We start from the raw sequence: 18,770 nt of genomic DNA on the forward strand, positions 1-18,770 counted from the left end.
GGGACCAGGGTTATTGGGAGGCCATGGCTATATCACTGTGGGCACCTGTTTATTAAAGAGTACCCGCAATGTGCTTCATTTGATGGAGGTTTTAACTACTCCAGCTCCTTTAAAATTATCCCCCATTATTGATTCTTTGGAATTTTATTCCTCCATGCTGCATTCCCTGCAGGCAGCCCTGTCTGATTATTATGAGGGTACATCCATGTTATTGAAATGCTCCGTGCATGTGAGAGCAGGGGAGAGAGTTTCCAGCTGGTTTAGGGCAGTGAAAGCTCTTGGGACAAGACTACTTACATGAGCTCCCAGTCTAGCTGGACTTGCTCTATATTGTCCATCAGTTTCATGAGTTTCCTTTTAAACTGATGCTCAAAGCGCACGTCGTCTTCAATAACGAGAGTCTTCTCCAGCTCTCTGTTCACCACCTGAAAGGGATGTTTTCAAATGGGACTGAAATGGCCCATATGCTATTGAAGGGCCAGTTCTGCACCCTCTGAAGCTATGCCGAGGACCCCACTGGGAGCAGGACTGAGCCCCCCTGCTCTTTGATCAGTATGAAGGTCATCAAAATTGGTGCCATTCAATTCTACACAGGTTTAGAATCAGAAAAAAACTCATAGGTGAAATCCTGCAACAACATTTCTTCGCTTTTTTTTTTTTCTCCCCAAGCACAACATTGCCCCAAACAGGCTGGCTATGGGTTTTGTGAAAAAGGTCATGACCACAGTCCAGACATGTGACACAGACTGGGAGCTGTTTGCAAACTGACAGCATAATAGGAGCTGCTCAAGTCTCAGCACTCTTGAAAATCAGGTTGCTTATGTGCCAAGGTGTGAACTTAAGAGCCTAACTGCTGATCCTGTTTCTGAAAATCGTAACCTTTACTAAGACCCTGGACAATTCACACCAAAATAAGAGAGACTATCTAAAAATAAAACATTGCTTCCCCCCCACAGCATCCAAGTGTAATACACCCACCAGCGCACAGACATTATTTACCTCTTTCCAGATATAATAGTGGCTAAGAAAGCAGCCAATTTCCCCCCTGGTTAGTGGCCTGGAAGAATAAGGATCCTGGTAACCAGGTAGCATGTCAATATTCAGAGCTTTCAGCTGGCTTGTATTCAATGCCCTGAGGAAAGAGAGAGCTGCTTTCAGTATTAAGAACTTTTATAGATGTTACTATTTTTCACTCAGGCACAAAACCAGTGAAATTGTTTAGCAGTGAAAAGACTTCCCTGAGTTAGGGAAGTTCCCAAAATAGGCTGTGTATTTGTAGCTGAATGCAGTTTAATTTGATCTAAATCATGCTGAACATAAGAGATTTTTTAGGGTTCTCACCCCCAACAGTTTCAAGAAAGTGCAGTCTTAAAAGGGTCATTGTAATATTGTTAATAACACTTCAGCTATCGTCAAACTGGAAGGCTAGAGAACACCGAGCTCACTGTCCACCATGGTGGGATTTTGTTTGCTTTTTTATTTCTCTCACCTTGAACAACAGCACGAGCGCAGTCAGTATTATATTTGCTTATGGTCAGTTTCACGGTCAAGTTCTAATGCCCTAGCACTAGAGAGGCCACTAAGGCAGAGAGACCCCAGGAGACCCAAGATCTGTTTCTAACTGTGCCACTGACTTCCTGAGCAGCCTTGGGAAAGTCACTCAGCCTGGGACTTTCAAATGGGATTTGGGCACCTGACTCCTTTAGTAAACCCCAACCTTGACCTCAGTGCCTCAGTTTCCCCGTGTGTAAAATGGAGATTTTGTACATTGCTTTGAGAGTTACAACTAAAAGAAAACTTTCTCAGTGTTTACATTACTATAATGTAGCATAGTGGGGTTGGACATATTGCAAGGGAACATGTAAATGCCACAAAAATGTTTTCATTGTCATACCCCTATTTAATTTTATGACAATGTTTCTATTCATAGAACTTTGCCTTGAAGAACACTTTACTTCTGGGCCTAAACTATCTTACCAGATCTCTAATGGAGACTGATCAGAGTAAGAGAAGAATAAAATAACAGCATGAAAACTTTTTTTTTGCAAAACTGCACCAAATAGTACATTAAAAATGATAACTCATAATCACAGGGCATCAAAGAGAATTGTCTGAAATTAATCAAGGTAGCACTTCTAATCAACAGTTCTGCTATGCAGAACCAGATCTTTCCAAAGACTCACTTGCCATCCACAGCCTCTACTATATTGACTGCAATCTCCTGCTCATAGAGCGTTCGCAGCATTCGATCCCGCCTGTCTTTCCGACGCTTCAGGTTAATCATGAAAATCTGGGTTAAGAAAGAAGGACATCAGAACACTCTGGCTCAGTGCAAAGTCCAGATACAAGCCTGTGCCGGAGCTCAGCAGGTTTTGAACCCTGTTAGAGCTCCAGGAGCATTTCCATTTAAGATCGTTGTTTTTGGATTACTATAAATTTGTCAGACATTTATCTTTTGAGCTGAAATTCAGAATATTTGTTCAGTCCAGCTGCTGATTTTTATGGGAAGATTGAGGAAAGAATGTTCAATGATTTTCAAAAATGAAGAGTGTGTATGTGTGTGTGTATATGTGTGTAGGGGGGCAGTGGGAAGAAAGCACTTTTGCCTTGTTAAAAGAAACCTACAAAATCTGATTTTTTTGGATCAATTCTAGCACCTCACCAATTTGGAGCAGAAACCTGAAATCTGGCAGGGACATAAAGTTGACCCAGGTTCGTGGGGTAATCAGGGCTGGGTCAGTTCTAAAAACGACTCAACACTCTCAGGTTGGATTCGGGTCAGCTGTGCTCAGTTTGGGTTCAGGTCCCAGAGAGCTCAGCAGAGCTCTACCCCTAACTGGACAGCTGAGGATTCCAGGTAGGACGATGCACAGTGAATGCAGCAGGGCTTCATACATTGAGCAGTGAGAATAAAAAACTAAATGAACAGTGCCACATTCTCCAGGCACCATCAACACTGCGTGAGGGAGGGGCCTGGATGAGAAAACTGTATCTGAGTAATTAGAAACCGGAGGGTAATATAAATACACAGGAGGCAGAGTCAAGGTTGTGTGGGCAACATGAACTTTGGCATTTCCTGACTTTTAAATGCTTCACTTTGCAACCATAATGGTCTTTGAATGCACAGTTGTATATGGAATTAGAAAGCAAGGGCCAGGGGCCAGTTGTGCAGTTTGGAGCTGGATCTGAACTTCCCCAGCACACTGATGTTTGGATCCAACCTTTTGTTTGGGCCAATCTCTACCCAGTACAATATATCCCTTTTGTATTCAAAGGGAGGATGAGGTTGGCATGTGTTAAAGAGCACAGATCTTTACCAAATGCTGCATCTATCTTTGGGATTACCAATATGCCTATCACCCTAAGAACTGGACACAAGTGGAAGCAGGTTCTGCAATGCAGGGTACCTTTAATTACTGCAGATCCTGGAAATTTTCTGCTGATTCAATCAGAATCATAGGTGTGCTCCTAAGATACATTCTGGGCCGGAAAACAGATCTGAGGGCAACACTTAGCCCAAGCTAAGCAGACATATTTTGCCTGATCGAGGGCAGACTGCAGGACCCGCCAGGCACACACATTCCTTGGTAAAACACAGAATGTCAGGGCCATGTTTCTGTCCTCAGGCAGGCAAGAACAAGTTCAGCCTGAGGAACAAACCTTGGCCAAATAAAAACCAGACTGAGAGCCAGCTTGGTGCAAAGGCAGTAATACTAATAAAATATCAGGCAATTTAAGTGCAACCACAAGAAACAGCCCAGAAACACACACGACTCCAAACATAGATGGCCAAACAAACAGTCACACAGAATCCGCACTTCATGACACAAGCCATATAAATAGAAACTCCAGACCAACCCAAGAAAACAAAACGTCTTAAAGACAAAAAACAAGGCTCCTCCAATTTTAGTAGCTCCCTCTGGGATTATATTACTGTCTCTGGCAGCTACACACGCAGGCACTACGCGTCCTATGCAGGTTTTTTTGGCTCTACACAAAATGTAAACCCAGTTTATTCACAGCACAGTCTCTCTCTGGAATTCTTCCTCCCCAGTCTCTTTCTGCTGAAACTTTGCCTCTGACTGTGGCTAGCCAGCTCTAGCACTACAGGGGCAGGAGTTTCTAGAGGGATGATTTATGCACCAAACTTCCTGGGTTCTGCTTCAAACATGTTCCCAGCTGTCTTGAGTAAAATCAAAACAAAAAGGCCACAGAGGAAATGTGGCTCCCAAACAGGAAAAGAAGATTAGGACAAACAATATAGAATATTCAGTGAATACATACAGACCCCATCATAACCCAAGTGATCCAAAGTGCTGTGTATTTACAGTTTAAACACCTGACTCTCTTCAGTCACCATCTCTAACAGCTTTGCGAGGTCATCAAAACAGTGTCCTTGCTTCTTAATGGAAAGCAGGAGAAATTTTAAAAAACCCGTAAGTGCTAAAGTTCTTCGGGAATAATGAAGCTATCTCCAAGTATCCTACCCAGAGGAACCCTAACCCTAGGGTGGGGAGCTCTACCCATAGAAACCCTAAACCTAGGGCAGAGAGCACTGCCCATAGCAACCCAAACATTTCTTCCAAGTATCCTAACCACAGAAACCCTAACCCGCAAGCGGGGAACCCTACCCATAGAAACCTTAACCCTAGCTCCAAGTGTACTACCCCTAGCAACCCTAAGCCTAGCTCCAAGTACCCTACCCTTAGGAACCATAAACCTAGTTCCAAGTGTCCTCCTCCTAGGAACACTAACCCTAGTGTGGTGAGCCCTACCCATAGGAACTCTAACCCGGGGGGGGAGCCCTACCCACAGGAACCCTAACTCCAAGCGGCCTACCCATAGGAACCTTAACCATAGGACGGGGAGCCCTACCTCTAGGAACCCTAACCCCAAGTGGCCTATGCATAGGAACCCTAACCCTAGGGCTGGGAGCCCTACCCGTAGGAACCCTATCCCTAACTCCAAATGGCCTACTAATAAGAATCCTAACCCTAGGATGGAGAGACCTATCCATAGGAATCCTAACCTACAGAAAGAGTAAAGCTTAGTGGTTGCAGGAGGTGACGGGAAGTGAAGCCAAATCACGCCTGGCCTGATTTAATGACCATTTAAGTAACTGGAAAGATTCCCACTGGTATCCCTGGACGTTGGATTCAGCCAAGTTTTTCAAACTTGGGACATCTGAGATCAGGCACCTCAAGGCTTGATGTCCAAAGATGCTGAGCACCCACAGCTCCCACTGACATCAAGTACAGCTGCTCAGCTCTTATGAAAGCAGGAATCAAAATTCACATGTGGATGCCTCAAAAGGATCCCCATTGGATCAGGGGGAGTTTTAGTCAAGTAAAGACACCAGGATCCATCCCATGGAAAATTTCAACCCAACATATCAATGTTTTGGAAAGTTTTGATGAACATGTGAAGACGGGATAGAAATGAAAACTGATTTGCAGCCTTATCTGTGGTGGGAGTGACAAGGCTTCCTATATGATGCACATGTCCACACAACAAAATAAAAGTACATACAGGCACTATACCATGGTAAACCCATATTCACCACTGTCATATAATTATGATATGTTTTGTACAAAGTATAGCTTGTGAGGTATCATTCTAAAAGTCTTACTCTACCAAACATTAATATCTTATTGTATTGTATGTGCTATCATTGTATGTGAAGTTATGAAGTTTTACTGTGTATGTGTTATTGAAAGATGTTGTGAAGTTGGAAACACCCATAGCTAGCCTTTCAGGTACAACAGTGAAGAAGCTAGACAGTGCTAATGGCCCATCAGCAAAGACAATGGACCATGGAAAAGATCTGTCCTCATCTGGGGATGTTTCAGTCAGCCTATGAGCAATGGTTGCTATGACTCAGCAAGGCATGCAAGGGCATGTGACCAGACCACATGACACTGAACTCCATTTTGGTACCCGTATTTTCCCACAAACTGGGCTGGGAACTTAGCTTGGAACAAAGGGTTCCTGCCATATGTAGAAATTATATAAGGTGGGGAGTGTCATCATCATTTGTCTTCACTCTCCCACAACTGAACACCTGAAAGAACCTCTGGAAGACAAAGGCCTTGGAATGGGGAAAGAGGACCCAAGCTGCAAAGCAGATGCAGCTGATCCCTCAAGAATCTGTAAGCCTGCTTGTATCATCAGTCAGGGTGAGATTTTGCTAATTCAAATCCTATCTATCTAGTATATTAGTCTCAGTTTGCGCTTTTATTTATTTGCCGGGTAATCTGCTTTGATCTGTTTACTATCACTTAAAATCTATCTTTCTGTAGTTAATAAACTTGTTTTATGTTTTATCTTAACCAGTGAGTTTTTGAGTGAAGGGTTTGGGAATCCTAGCTCTGTAAACAAAGGCTGCTGCATATCTTCCCCACATCAAGGCGGGAGCTAGTTAATTAATGAGCTTGCATCATACAGACCCCTGTGCAGTGCAAGACGATATAATTCTGGGTTTATACTCCAGTAGGGGTGCAAGGCTAGGGAGCTGGGAAGTTGGCTGGGGGCCTCCTGTTTGTCCATGAGTGGCTTAGGGAAAGCACTCAGGTAATTCAGCTGGGTGTGTGGCGCCACCTGCTGTCATGATGGGTGATAACAGGGCCTGGAGAGGCTGACTGGGTATCATTAGCAGAGCAGTGTGAGAGAGGCCAACTCCGCTGAATTGTTAGCGGGCACAGCGGTTCCGACAGCTCCCAGACTGCACCCTGGAGGTAACAACCCACCACACCTACCTCATCAAATCCCATCTTGTCTGGGTGTTTTGAGGGAATGGAGACGTATTGCGAGGGCTCGATTGGAGGATGATCAACTGGAAGAGAATAGAAACATCCACAGTGACTGGTTACTGAACTGCCTAGTGGCAAAGAAACCCAGCCAAATTCATTGCCATCACTTTTCACTGCTTCCCCTGGCACAGAGAGGCACTAGATGTGGCGTGTGATGCTGCGACCTAATCAGCGTCATGTGCCAGAGGAGCGCCTCGAGAGGCAGAAAGCCAGACGCCATGGGACTGCAAACACCCACGAGAACAGTGTATCAATGCACATGCTGGAGCACGTCTTTCCGGCTGGGATGACAGAGGAGCTCACGTTTCAGCTCTGGCAAAATTTAAGTAACGGTCTGGTGGGGGGGGGAGGGGGTTTGCTGCTGGTGGAGCTTTCCTGTTGCTGTGGTGACTTATCGGGGGAGGAGGAGGTGAGGGACTTATAGGCAAAAAAACCAGTAAAACCCGCAGCTCTAATAATGATTTTGGGGCCAGATTGCTCCTCCCCACTGCTGACCAACCTTCAGGACTCGGACAGAGGGGGTTGAGAACTCCCTGAGGACAGCCCCACGGAGTTTTAAGGAAATTGTGCCTCGTCAAGAGGCGGGGGTAAGATGATGTGAAGTGGGCAGGGAGCAAGGTGTCCTGAACACCATAGACCTATGGGATCCACATGGAAGTACCATGCCACTAGATCCATGACCTCGCACAACTGGTTGCCCCACCAAACCTATGCACTGACCTCCGGGGCAGCACAGCTCCACCAAGCACCTTCATGCCATTGATTTGAGTCTTGCCTGAGCTGCTCAGCAGCCAGTCCAAATCACTGTTCCTCTGGCTGGGAGGAGACTGACGATTGCATCTAATCTAATCATCAGTCTGGAATTTCCCTGGCAGGTTGGCTTCCTTTATTTGTTATTGTGTAATATTGTGTTAAATACATTGATCAATAGAAGAGAAGGAGATTTTGCACAAGCCCTGGCAGGGCTCACCTCTAGTTCCAGCACCAAGATTCTCCCGGTGACTGGTGCAAACTGGGGGGATCCCAGCCCTGTAACCAGCTCCTATTAACCAACTGTGATACCACTAGGAACACAGCCATCACATGAGGATGATAAAGGAGGGATTTGGAAACCCAGCTCCCATTAATTTTTAATGCCCAGATCCCTTTAGGTGGCTTTGACCATCTCAGCAATGATTTTTAATCCAGTCTTTAAGGACCTTCTTAGCATAGGATGCTGCTCCCTCCAGCTCCCAAGAACACAGCTGGGCATCTGATGAGCAAACTCTCCCCCACACTTCCAACAACACTTTTACAGAACTCCAGTGAACATTTTACCTAATGCATTTCACTTCACCTTGAACGGTCCCTTAGATTAGAATACATGCTAACTACTGATGCTAAACTATCTGTTTGATCTTATCTTTAGCTGTGATGCTCAGAGTACCTTTCCCAGACCCGAGGAAGAACTCTGTGTAGCTCAAAAGCTTGTCTCTCTCACACCAGCAGAAGTTGGTCCAGTAAAAGATATTACCTCCCACACCTTGTCGCTCTGCAGGTCAAGCACAGACGCAACACTGAGGCAGGTGGCAAAGGGCCACCATTCAACAAGAAAGTACTTGGCATCCCAAGGATGGTTCTGCAGAGATGGGGCAGGCTCTGACTTACTCATTGCCTCAATTGTCACATGAATGAAGTTCTCCACATCTTCCTGTAGTGTCTGGTGCAATTTCAGTGGCACCGGGAGGAAGCCATAGCGTTCTCTGTTGCAGATGTACATTTGAATGCCTGGGAATAAAGAGAAAATGGAAACAGAATCAGGTAATTTACCAGGCTGCTTGTTGGCTTTGTAAGTGGAGAAAAGGATGGTTATTTGGCTATAGTGAAACCCACGCTATGGACCCCAGCCCCAACAGGTCTCCCCTCTTAAGCAACCACTTAAAAACCATCAGTGCAGTTTCTAGTATAATTTTGTTTAATATTTAGCTAATGACCAACTTCTAGGCAACCAATTTCTCCACATCCCATAAAAACAGATTTTACGGTCTTTTAAGTTGCCAGCCTGTTGTTCTCTCCTGGGGGGGAGCCCATCTCAGAGCCCAGAGGAGTGATCCTTCTCACTTTCACACCCCTCATTTCACTCTCACGACCCCACACACTGTAGAGACCAGCCCTAGAGCAATGGACAGTGGTGACTCCTATCAAAACCAATCTATGCCCCCCCAAACAGATCAAAGGTGGTGAGGCATAAAGAGCTCTCTGCTCCCCAAAACCCCAAGTGAACTGTTTGCTGTGTGTTCTGGCCAGTGTGAGAACTTGATTCAGTGACCACCAAAGTCGAATGGGAGTCACTCCATTGGCTTTGGATCAGAACCAAAGAGCAGAGCAGAGCTGAAGTCTCAAACAGACTTACATCTCCAATGGACTATGCTAAATAAGAAGTCCTTGGTTAGAATGGGGGCAAAATACATTAGGGAGTGGTGGTGGGAGATATCAGTGGGGATTCTGCAGCCCACACCTGGCACTGGCATCTCTTCTAAAAACACATTTTCATTTTTCACAAAATATCATCCATTCTCTACTGTGAACCCTTGGTTCCAAAACCTGAGCATGATCCTGCTGCCTTTACTCACAGTCAAAGGGACTGATGTGAGCAAGGGCAGCAGGATGGGGCCCCAATGTCTAAACATACAGGAGAGATACTTTCAAATGGCAAGGCGGCAGCAAAGTAAGAGGATCCCATATTGAAGGCCTCTGAGGGCGAGTCCGAGAGTTTAGTAATAACGTCCAAGCCTGGGGGGAAAATATGGCCCAAGAAGCAGGGGAATGTCCAAGTATCAGAAGTGCTTCCAGGCTGCAGGCATTTCCACCCACGGAACAGCACTCCCCATTGACAGTGCACAAAGGCTCTGTTGTTATCAGTCTGCACGGTTACGATTTCTTCCCTGGGATAAAGCAGCTTGGTATGAAGCAAATCAGTAATTCTGAGCATTCAATATGTATAGCTGGTGAGGGGACTCCATCCTCCCCTCTGCCCTGGACTGCACTTGGGAAACTGCACAGAACCACTGGCAAAGACAAGCATGGAAAAATACACAGCTCGACCGAAGTCTCCCCATATAGGCAAGGCTCCACATTCTGCCCTGGCTTGGCCAAATTCTACTTTGTTATACTGGTGTAAATCCAGAGCAACTCTACTGACTTACTCCAAAAGGACACAGTGTAAACAAGAGCAGAATTTGATCCATTGACTTCAGTGGGAGCAGCATGTGGTCAGCCAAGGGCAGAAATGGTTTGACAGAGCATTATCAGGCATTATTAAGCTGTAAAGCAGCACTGACTGGGTACAGACTTGAATTCCATTCCTGACTCAGCAAATGACTTGCTTTGTGACATTTTGCACTTTGCTATTAGTCTCTTTGAGCCTAAGTTTCTCGCATGTGTAAAACAAGAGATGATGATACTTATCAGTGTTTGTAAAGCACTTTGAGAGCTATGGATGAAAAATGCCACAGAAGTGCTAAGCATATTATTATCCAGGTTCCACTTCTTACCATAGCCAAGAACTTGCCAAACAGTGGAGGGAAAAGGAAGAGCCCAAAGAGTATTCTATATCGAGAGAAACAAGCAAGTGGAGAATACTAAGATGCTTTTTAATTAACAAAATATAATAAAAGGTTGCACAGCTTTGTCCTGCTCCTAGGTTTCCTTATCCTCTGATAAGGATCTCAAATTGGGGGGTGGGAGAGAATGCACCAACCTCCAACCTCATATTAGATCTCAAGGTCAGGGGAAAACAAATACATTGATGATTTCATTCACTTTAGATTCTCTAGCAATTCACTATGAGCAAAAGCCTGGTTCCACTGGATTCAATGGGAGTTTGTTAGAGACTTTAATGGGACTACGATATGGCCCAGTGTCATCACTAACTCATTAGGCAATAAGCTGTGAATACATCTCTGTGTATCAAAATGAAGACCTTGCTTTAGAGAGGTAGGGCTTGATCCAAAGGGCAGTGAAGCCAACAAAAAAGTCCATTGCTTTCAGTGGGGTTTGACTGTGCCCTTTGACAATTACCTGTTGCCTGAAGGATGTTGAAATCCAGACACTCACAACAATGGAAAAATTGAAACTTGATATATTTCCAGCTCTGATTTTTAAAAAACAAGCTCAGACCTGAAAAATAAATTAAAAGCAGCTACAACCTGGCATGTCAATGTTTTAGATTATTAGTGGCTAGCCATAATCCCTAGGATTTTCAGTCAAGTGGAATGGTCTGCTTTCGTGACTGTTATGTTTCTGCCATTATAAACTCCTCTCCACAAGTAAATAGTGACTGGATTCCTTGCCAAACCACATTCCACTGTCAGGAGTCATTAAGGCAAATGGAAGAGTAAAATAATACTGCCCACTGACATTAATGGATTTGACACTGATCTAATCAGCCAATCTTATCTGGCTCACCGATCGACACTCCTTTCCCTCCATTGTTTAACAGGCTTTCAACCAGAGCCGGCTCTAGGTTTTTTGCTGCCCCAAGTTCTGAGAGTGCAACTGCCCAAGCAAAAAAAAAGGGTGGCCAGAATGCCGCCCCTGGACCTGTGCTGCCCCAAGCACATGCTTGGTTTGCTGGTGCCTAGAGCCGGCCCTGCTTTCAGCTGTGCAGCTCTCTGTTGTTCCAAACAATCTCTCTTAACAAAGGAAAAAGTTCTTATCTACCTTGAAATGGTAGCACTTTGTGGGGAAATATCCCTCCAATTCCTGTTATGTGGGATAAAAACAAACACTGCCACTGAGAAAATATGAGAAACACATAGATGTAGGCATTATTATTATTAGCAATGCAGTGATGGCCAGTGTTATGCTTGGCCTGGGCAGAAGTCATTCTTATGGTGACTCTAGTGAAGTAACCAGAGTTATCACCCCGGGAAGGAGCCTAACCCAAGCTACTAACCCAAGCTGCACATCCTGGAGGAACAACATACAAGCTGTCCGAGGTAACAAATGGAGACAAATAGACTGGTACAAACTGGATTGTTTAAGTAAAAGAGCCATGCTATGGGAGCTGCCAAGCTGTTGGGGAAGTCACAGGGCGGCCTGACAATGCACTGAAAAGTTCTAGAAGAAAATGTTAATAATTAAAAATCATCACACTGTGGTCTCATTGGTTAATGCTATTGAGATGGGGCTGTCAAACCTTCCTGGACATGGCTTTTCTGGAGGGGTCACTCAGTGGGAGAAAGGGGGATGCATGGACTGGATGGAATGAGCTTTACCATCATGCCCCCCCTCCCCCCATGACACCACTGGACCTTCAGGATCCTGATCCCCTTGCCTCATCTGTTCTTTTCCTTCCCCAGCTTATTTCTCCCCTTGCCTCTCTCTTTCCTTTTATCTTCACACTAAAGAGTCGGGCTCAGCCAGTCAAGACAACTCCATCTGGTGCAACACTGCAATGAGCCTGTGACCAGAGAGGCAGTTACACACCAGTATAAATTTGCCACAGTGGCTAATCAGACTGTATGCTGGGCCTGTGTTTCTCCAGCAGCCTGCCTGCAAATGGAAATCAGCCACCAATGGCAGAACCTGCATTACCTGACTTTGCTTTGCTTCCCTGGTGTTTGTCTTGTTTTGTCAGCAAAACTTATGTTGCTCAGGGGTGTTAAAAAAACATAAGTTTCACCAGCACCAGTGGTGTGCACAGAGCTGTGTCGGTGGGAGAGCTTCTCCTGCTGACATAGCTACTGCCGCGTGTTGGAGGTGGTGTTGTTATGTCCATGGAAGCGCTCTCTCCCGCCGGCACAGAGCGGCTACACAAGCGATCTTGCAGCACAGTTGCATCGGTTCAGCTGTGCCACTGTAAGGTCGCTAGTGTAGACAGAAAAGTGTAAAAGAAAACAGAATAGGACTTCACAATAACAACAGCTTCAGACCATCTCAACTAACTTCTTCCCTCCTCCACTCCAAACAAATTTCATACCATCTTTAATTCCATCTAAAAGACTGTCAAACAGGGGTTTGTCCCTTAAAAGCCCCATACAGCTGAAGGGAAGGGAAAAGGGATACCATTAAGAACAAAGCCTCACTTAATATTTTACATTTCAGATGCTTTAACTGCTTTTCCTTCTTTTGCTATAACTTTAATGAAAGCCCATAAATGTTCAAACGAGCATCTTTGTGCTTTCTTCTGTGCTGCCCCACATGCTTGGCAGGCATTTCTCCATGAAAATCGCAAAATTTACCTCATTATCCACCTGCAAATCCCGCCTCATAACTTTCCTTTGCCATGGTGCCTACAAAACGCTTGATGACAGCTAGGCTGCTGGTGTGCTGGGAGCCCTGCCTGTCATGCTGACCAATGCCGTCTCACTGTTTCCTTGTACTCCCCGTCTGCCTGTATCCATCTGTTGTCTCTTGTCCTGTACTTAGATTGTAACCTCCTGGGGGCAGGGACCGTCTTTTTGTTCTGTGCTTGTACAGTGCCTAGCACATGGGGGTCCTAATCTGTGACTGAGGCACCTAGATGCTATGGTAATACAAATGAATAATGAGTAAAATATAATAATAAATAAATAATAATGATTAATAATGATTGTCACTGTGACAGATATTGCAACTGGGGGGGACATATTGTTTTAAGTTTACTGCATCACTGTGGGCCAGGGATTGTACATATGACTGTGTTCTACTGACTACGCCCTAGGGGCGGGTTACCCCAGATCCTTCAGGAACTAAAACAGTGGGGGAGTGATTAGGATGACTCAGGCTCAGTCTACACTTTTAGCATGCGTCTAGGAACTTTTATGGGTTTTTATACGTTCTCTCTGTAATGCTTTTACTGTCAGACTAACGGTGCGTGCTTAGAAAGAGCTGTATGGTTACTTGTAACTGCTGGCAATACACTGGTCATAGCCCTCAGAGAGAAAGCAATGCACAGGTGCTGGCTGTTAGGCAGACTGGCTTGCTGGGCATATCCCAGTGTAAGGCAGGGAGCTGTGCAGGTTTAAAACCCTCCAGTCAGAAGGGAGTGAGACACGGGTCCCTACCCAGTGACAGGTGACAGCTAGAAAACTGAAGACTGACTGGGCACTCCTGAAGTGGACCACAGACGGGGGAATACAGGCACAGTTACCCTGGAACTGTGACAGTTACAATGGGAGTTGCCGGCAATAACTTGACACAAAACCCCAGATGACACTTCACTGTTCAATGCTGTAACAGTGAACAAGGTTTCATTAATATCTTATCCCCTGTTGGGCCCAAGACACCCCCTTTTCAACACACTAGTAGCTATGAAAAATGCCGGCAGCTATTCAAAAACAAACAAACAAAAAAACCCAACCTTTCCAAAGAGATCCTTTAATCCAGACTCTGCCTTGCATAGTTTTGCTACTCATGATTGTCACCAATCATTAAATAAAGAGTCCTCTCTGGGGTAGCACTACTCTGCTGTTAAAGGTACTGTATATTCTCCACTCAGAAGGGATTCATTATTGTCATCTTTAGTGACAGCAGTAGTAGGCTATTTCATGCTTGTATACAGCATTCCATAGGAGGCTCTCAGGACACTTTACAAGGGCTAATGAATGAAGTCTCAGAAGAGCCTTGTGACTTGGGTGTCACTATTGGAGACATTTGCGGAAAGGGAAACTGAACACGGAGAGTTGGTGACTTTGTGTCCCCCGCAAGCTCCACCTCCCACCCCACCAAATCATAAAGCTAGTCTGGGGCAGAGCCAGGGAAAGAAATCAGGAGCCCAGATGCCCACAGTTCAGCTCAAACAACTAGACAACGCTCCTCCCATTATTTAACAGAGCAGATCTCATTAACATTAATGGAAACTACACATGGAACTCCCTTTCTGCTATGCTCTGAGTGTTTCAAGGCAGGAATATGCCCATTCATCTGACCTGGGCATTCAAAATGCTGACTGGACAATCCCAGCCCTTATGCTAAAGCATGCTGTTCTCCTGGCTCTAACCGCTGGCCTTCTATGCCAGACATTGATTTCCCAGCACAGCTCTTGAAGATAAATGAAACTTGACTCCACATCATTAAGCTGACAGTCATGCTGAGTAGGAGACTGTCCTTTCAAAAAGTAATGAACATTCCTACTGAGTGGCTGTGATTAGGGCCTCCCCAGTGCAAGGAGCGAAGTGAGTTTCTTCCTGACCAAATTTCTTTTCCAAGAAGCCCATGAGCCCATGAAAAGCCTCTCAGTTCCCTTCTCACAGTGTCTCCTGGAGACTGTCGCTGGATGTGTATGTCTCCTCCCCACTAATCTCTCCATTCACAAAACCTATCTTTAGGGTCCTGAAATTCCCATGCAGCCAGATCTTCAGGTAATTTGGCCTAGCTCCATTGCAGTCCATGGATCAACACGAGTATACACCAGCTGAGCATCTTATCCAGTATGCTTTGTCCTTTAGCTAGAGCTCACTGCACTGGGGCATTGTCAGATTGTCTATGGTCCTGTAACCAAGAGAATCCAGTAAATCATTGTCACAGACAGGAAAAGAGGGAAGCAACAAGGTTCTGGGAAGCATTTCAGACATCTCTTGCCTTTATCACATTATCTGTAGTCAAGTAATGTAGGCCCCCGCAGCAGGAAAAAAGAGGAAGTGAAATCTTGCAGAAACCTCTGAGTTGCACATGGATTCAAAATTACATTGTAAGCTGCCCTATGTTGCCTGAAACAGGTTCCACTGTGAAGATCCTGGGCTCATCCACATTACAATTAGAAAGGGGTTAAGGGGGATGTGAAACACAAAAAGAACTGCGGGGCTGCCCTGTTTTACTTCGTTATAAAGCAGAAAGAAGGTCTAAATAGGGCCAGCTAGAGAACTTTTCCCACAGGAGTTTTACATTAGAAATTCAGGGTCTTAACTATCTTCAAGACCCTATGGATGACTGGAGAAGTGGCAGGCTTATGGCAGGAGAGAAACTGACTGAGATGGGAAAGTATTCAGGTGATTTAAAAATTTTTGGGAGGTGTGGGGGGGTGAAGGTTGGTGGTTTATGTTAACTTGAACACTTAGGAGAATAACTCTCTTTGTTAAAACATCAGCACCCTGCGCCTTCAATTAAGGGCTAGGGAAAACTCCCTCAGGAGTTCTCCAGCAAAAACAAGGCAGATCAGATTTGATGGTTTGATATTTCTAAGACTAAATAATTAGAAAATATTGGATTAATCTAAAGAGAGAGCGAGCACACACCTGCACAACCCTCGTTTTTTCCCCTTTCCGTGTCACCTGTAAATATACCCAGGCTCCGACATGCTCATTTGATATGGGCACAGCTACTACCATTAAGCTCATCCACAAGGCAGGCATTTTTCCTAGTACAACTGCGTGTCTTTTGGACTGGCCTAGCCACACAAACACCAGGCTTGTTTCAGGTGTATTGTGGGAAAGTCTGTGCATACTACCATGTATTCGCTCACGTGCTGATGTGTGTTTTACAGGAGCCCCTGCGCTTTGGGATGTCCTCTCATACAAAGGCCTGATAGGCTGGAGAACTGGTTAATCCAGTTACACCAAAACAGTCAGGCAGTTCCATGTACAGTGCACAAGAACTGTGCAGATTCCATTGCAAGCTCAGAGACTGTGTTGCAGCCCTGCTTATAGCACACCCTGATGGCTAGGACCTGAGGGCCAGGCTCAGCCCTGGCATTAGCAGTTAACTTTGATGGGAATTTGCAGAGCTGAATTTGATCCTGTATGTGAATGTAGAAACTGTGTGTGGTCAACCATGTTACAACCTACATACAAACTTGAAAAGAACATTGCAGTGAAACTTGGCTGAGATTCAAGTTCCTGTGAATACTGAAATTGGGTAGATTTTGTGCAATTTGAGGTTGCAGAACAAAAAGCTCAGACAGCTCTAATTATTTTCACTGATTAAATGCAGAGCCACCTGCGTTGCTGCACTTCCAGTGTTCTGACACCTCAGGAGATTTAAAAACAAGTGCTTGTTCTGTTTCATCGTGGGAGCCAGGATGTAAGGTCCCAATACAGAGCTTTTTGGGGATGTGGAGCAAAATCTGAAACTGCGGCCTCCCACCGTTCCATAAACACTGAAGATAGGCCCAGGGGTGGTAGGGTTGGCGAGTGAGCCTACCCTGCAGTGGCAGCTCTCATCCTGTGGGGCTTGGCCCAGGTTCCTCACTTCTGGGACACGGGGGTGCAGTGGTGCTCAGATTTGGCCTGGCCACCCCCTGTCATGATGGATGGGTTGCTGGGCCAAACCTGAATGATGCTGCAACCTCGTGCACCAGGTTGCAATGCCAGTCACTCAGATTTGGCCCAGCTGTCCTTCCATCATGACAGAGGGAGGGCCGGATCAAATCTGAATGATCCTGCAACCCCATGCACCAGGTTGCAACACCACACAGTTTGCAGGTCCGCTGGAGTTCCTTGGGCAAACTGCCCCCCTCCAGGCGGCCTTGTTACAGATGCACACAGGGAAAACCTGTCAGTGGGGGGAGCCTCCCATACCCAATGGCTTAGAGACATATTAGAGAAGAGCTCTGTCAGTTACTCAACTCAGCACTTCTAACAGGAAGGAGAGAGTCAAGCAATAAGGCCATTTCGAGGATTCCTCCAAATATAATCTCAGGGAGGAGACAAGTGATGCCCAGGGAGTGAATTTTCATTTGGTGACCAGACATTTGGCAGTACAAATCCTAGTGACTTTAACCGAGATCATGCACACAGAGCACTGTAAATCTCCACGTGACAAACATACTAATCATGCTTGGTACTTACATAGCAACATCCACCTAAGGATCTCAGTGTGCTTCCCATTCTCAAAGCACTAATTAATAGTCACAACTTCCTTGTGAAGTAGGTCATACTGGTATTATTAAAGGTGGGTGAATGAATGGGTTGGTCCGTTGGTATTTTTTTGGTTGTCCATGATCCCCAAGCAGCTTGTGGTCTCCTTGGATTTATCTGTGATTTGAAATTACTCAGGGAATCATGTCAACAGATAACCCTTGCCCCATCAACCATGAATGAGCTGTTCATTGACCATAGTTTGTTACCTCTGATAGGACACTTAGGTCACATGGTACCATTTCTGGTACCTGATTGGAGCTGAAATAGGACAGAGAAGAGGCTTGGTGCCTGGGAAAGAACTGGTGGTGAGGAAAGCGCAAGAAGAGGAGAAGGAGCATGAACGGGAGAAGATAGAGCTGAGGCCCACTGGCAGCATAGGGCAGGCATGGACAGCTGCTGTCCAGGGCCATACTTGTTCTGTGGATTAAGGTCTCTGAAGCTGTCAGTACAGTTTCATACAGGAAAGTTAAAGGGATGGGATAAGGGAGAAGAGGGGAGACAGTGGTCACTAGAATAAAAGACTTCAGGCCATTCAGAAGCAGCCTTAAAGTTAGTCACAGTCAGGCACAGCTGTGTGACAACCAAGAGTCCAGAGAGGAGACTCCCAATTTAAAAAAGGTTTCTGAGAAATACAATCGCAGAAAAACACATTGACCAAATGTTACTAAAGTCTGCTGCATTTTAGGGATGTAAGTGAGGGTAGAATTCAACCCACTGCCTTTAAGTATTAACCTCTGAACTGAAGGGAAACTGCACATCTCCACCGATCAGCCTTCCCAGCCTGTGAGCTCACCAACATACCTGCCTGGCGGCTTGAGAAGGCAAAGACAATGATGTCATCAAAGGTCCAGGTGTAGTCCTGGTGTGGGGGGTAAAACATCAGCTTGTCTGAGGCCTCTTTCCTCAGGTCAATGAGGAATGTGGAATGAACCATCGGAACAGCAAAACAGCCCAACCTCTTCCATTCCCTGATCAGGGAGTAATCCGGTGTCTTTCTGTAATAGCCCTGAAATGCGAAGAGCCAGCACTTTATTACCGTGAGACATTTCAAATGACTAGCCTACTGACTCTTTTCAAGAGAGCCTGACCAGTGCCAAAATCCCAGGTCCTCTCATTCCCAATCTTTGGGGCTGTTTGACAT

The 18,770-nt window shown here is 45.5% G+C and overlaps 1 protein-coding gene across 2 annotated transcripts in view; it reads right to left on the bottom strand.

The window, feature by feature from the left end:
- Nucleotides 1–18,770, bottom strand: part of COLGALT2 (collagen beta(1-O)galactosyltransferase 2) — an 86,587-nt gene that overhangs the window by 4,713 nt on the left and 63,104 nt on the right. For both annotated transcript variants that reach the window (XM_084637558.1, XM_084637559.1), the window contains 6 exons: nt 18,431–18,635; nt 8,457–8,576; nt 6,756–6,832; nt 2,184–2,290; nt 1,000–1,132; nt 298–425 (listed from right to left, as the gene is read on the bottom strand). In XM_084637558.1, the coding sequence (XP_084493684.1) occupies nt 298–425; nt 1,000–1,132; nt 2,184–2,290; nt 6,756–6,832; nt 8,457–8,576; nt 18,431–18,635 (770 nt within the window). The remainder of the gene's footprint in view (nt 1–297; nt 426–999; nt 1,133–2,183; nt 2,291–6,755; nt 6,833–8,456; nt 8,577–18,430; nt 18,636–18,770) is intronic.

This window comes from Lepidochelys olivacea (genome assembly GCF_965140295.1).
Source record: "Lepidochelys olivacea isolate rLepOli2 genome assembly, chromosome: 8".
Taxonomy (NCBI): domain Eukaryota; kingdom Metazoa; phylum Chordata; order Testudines; family Cheloniidae; genus Lepidochelys; species Lepidochelys olivacea.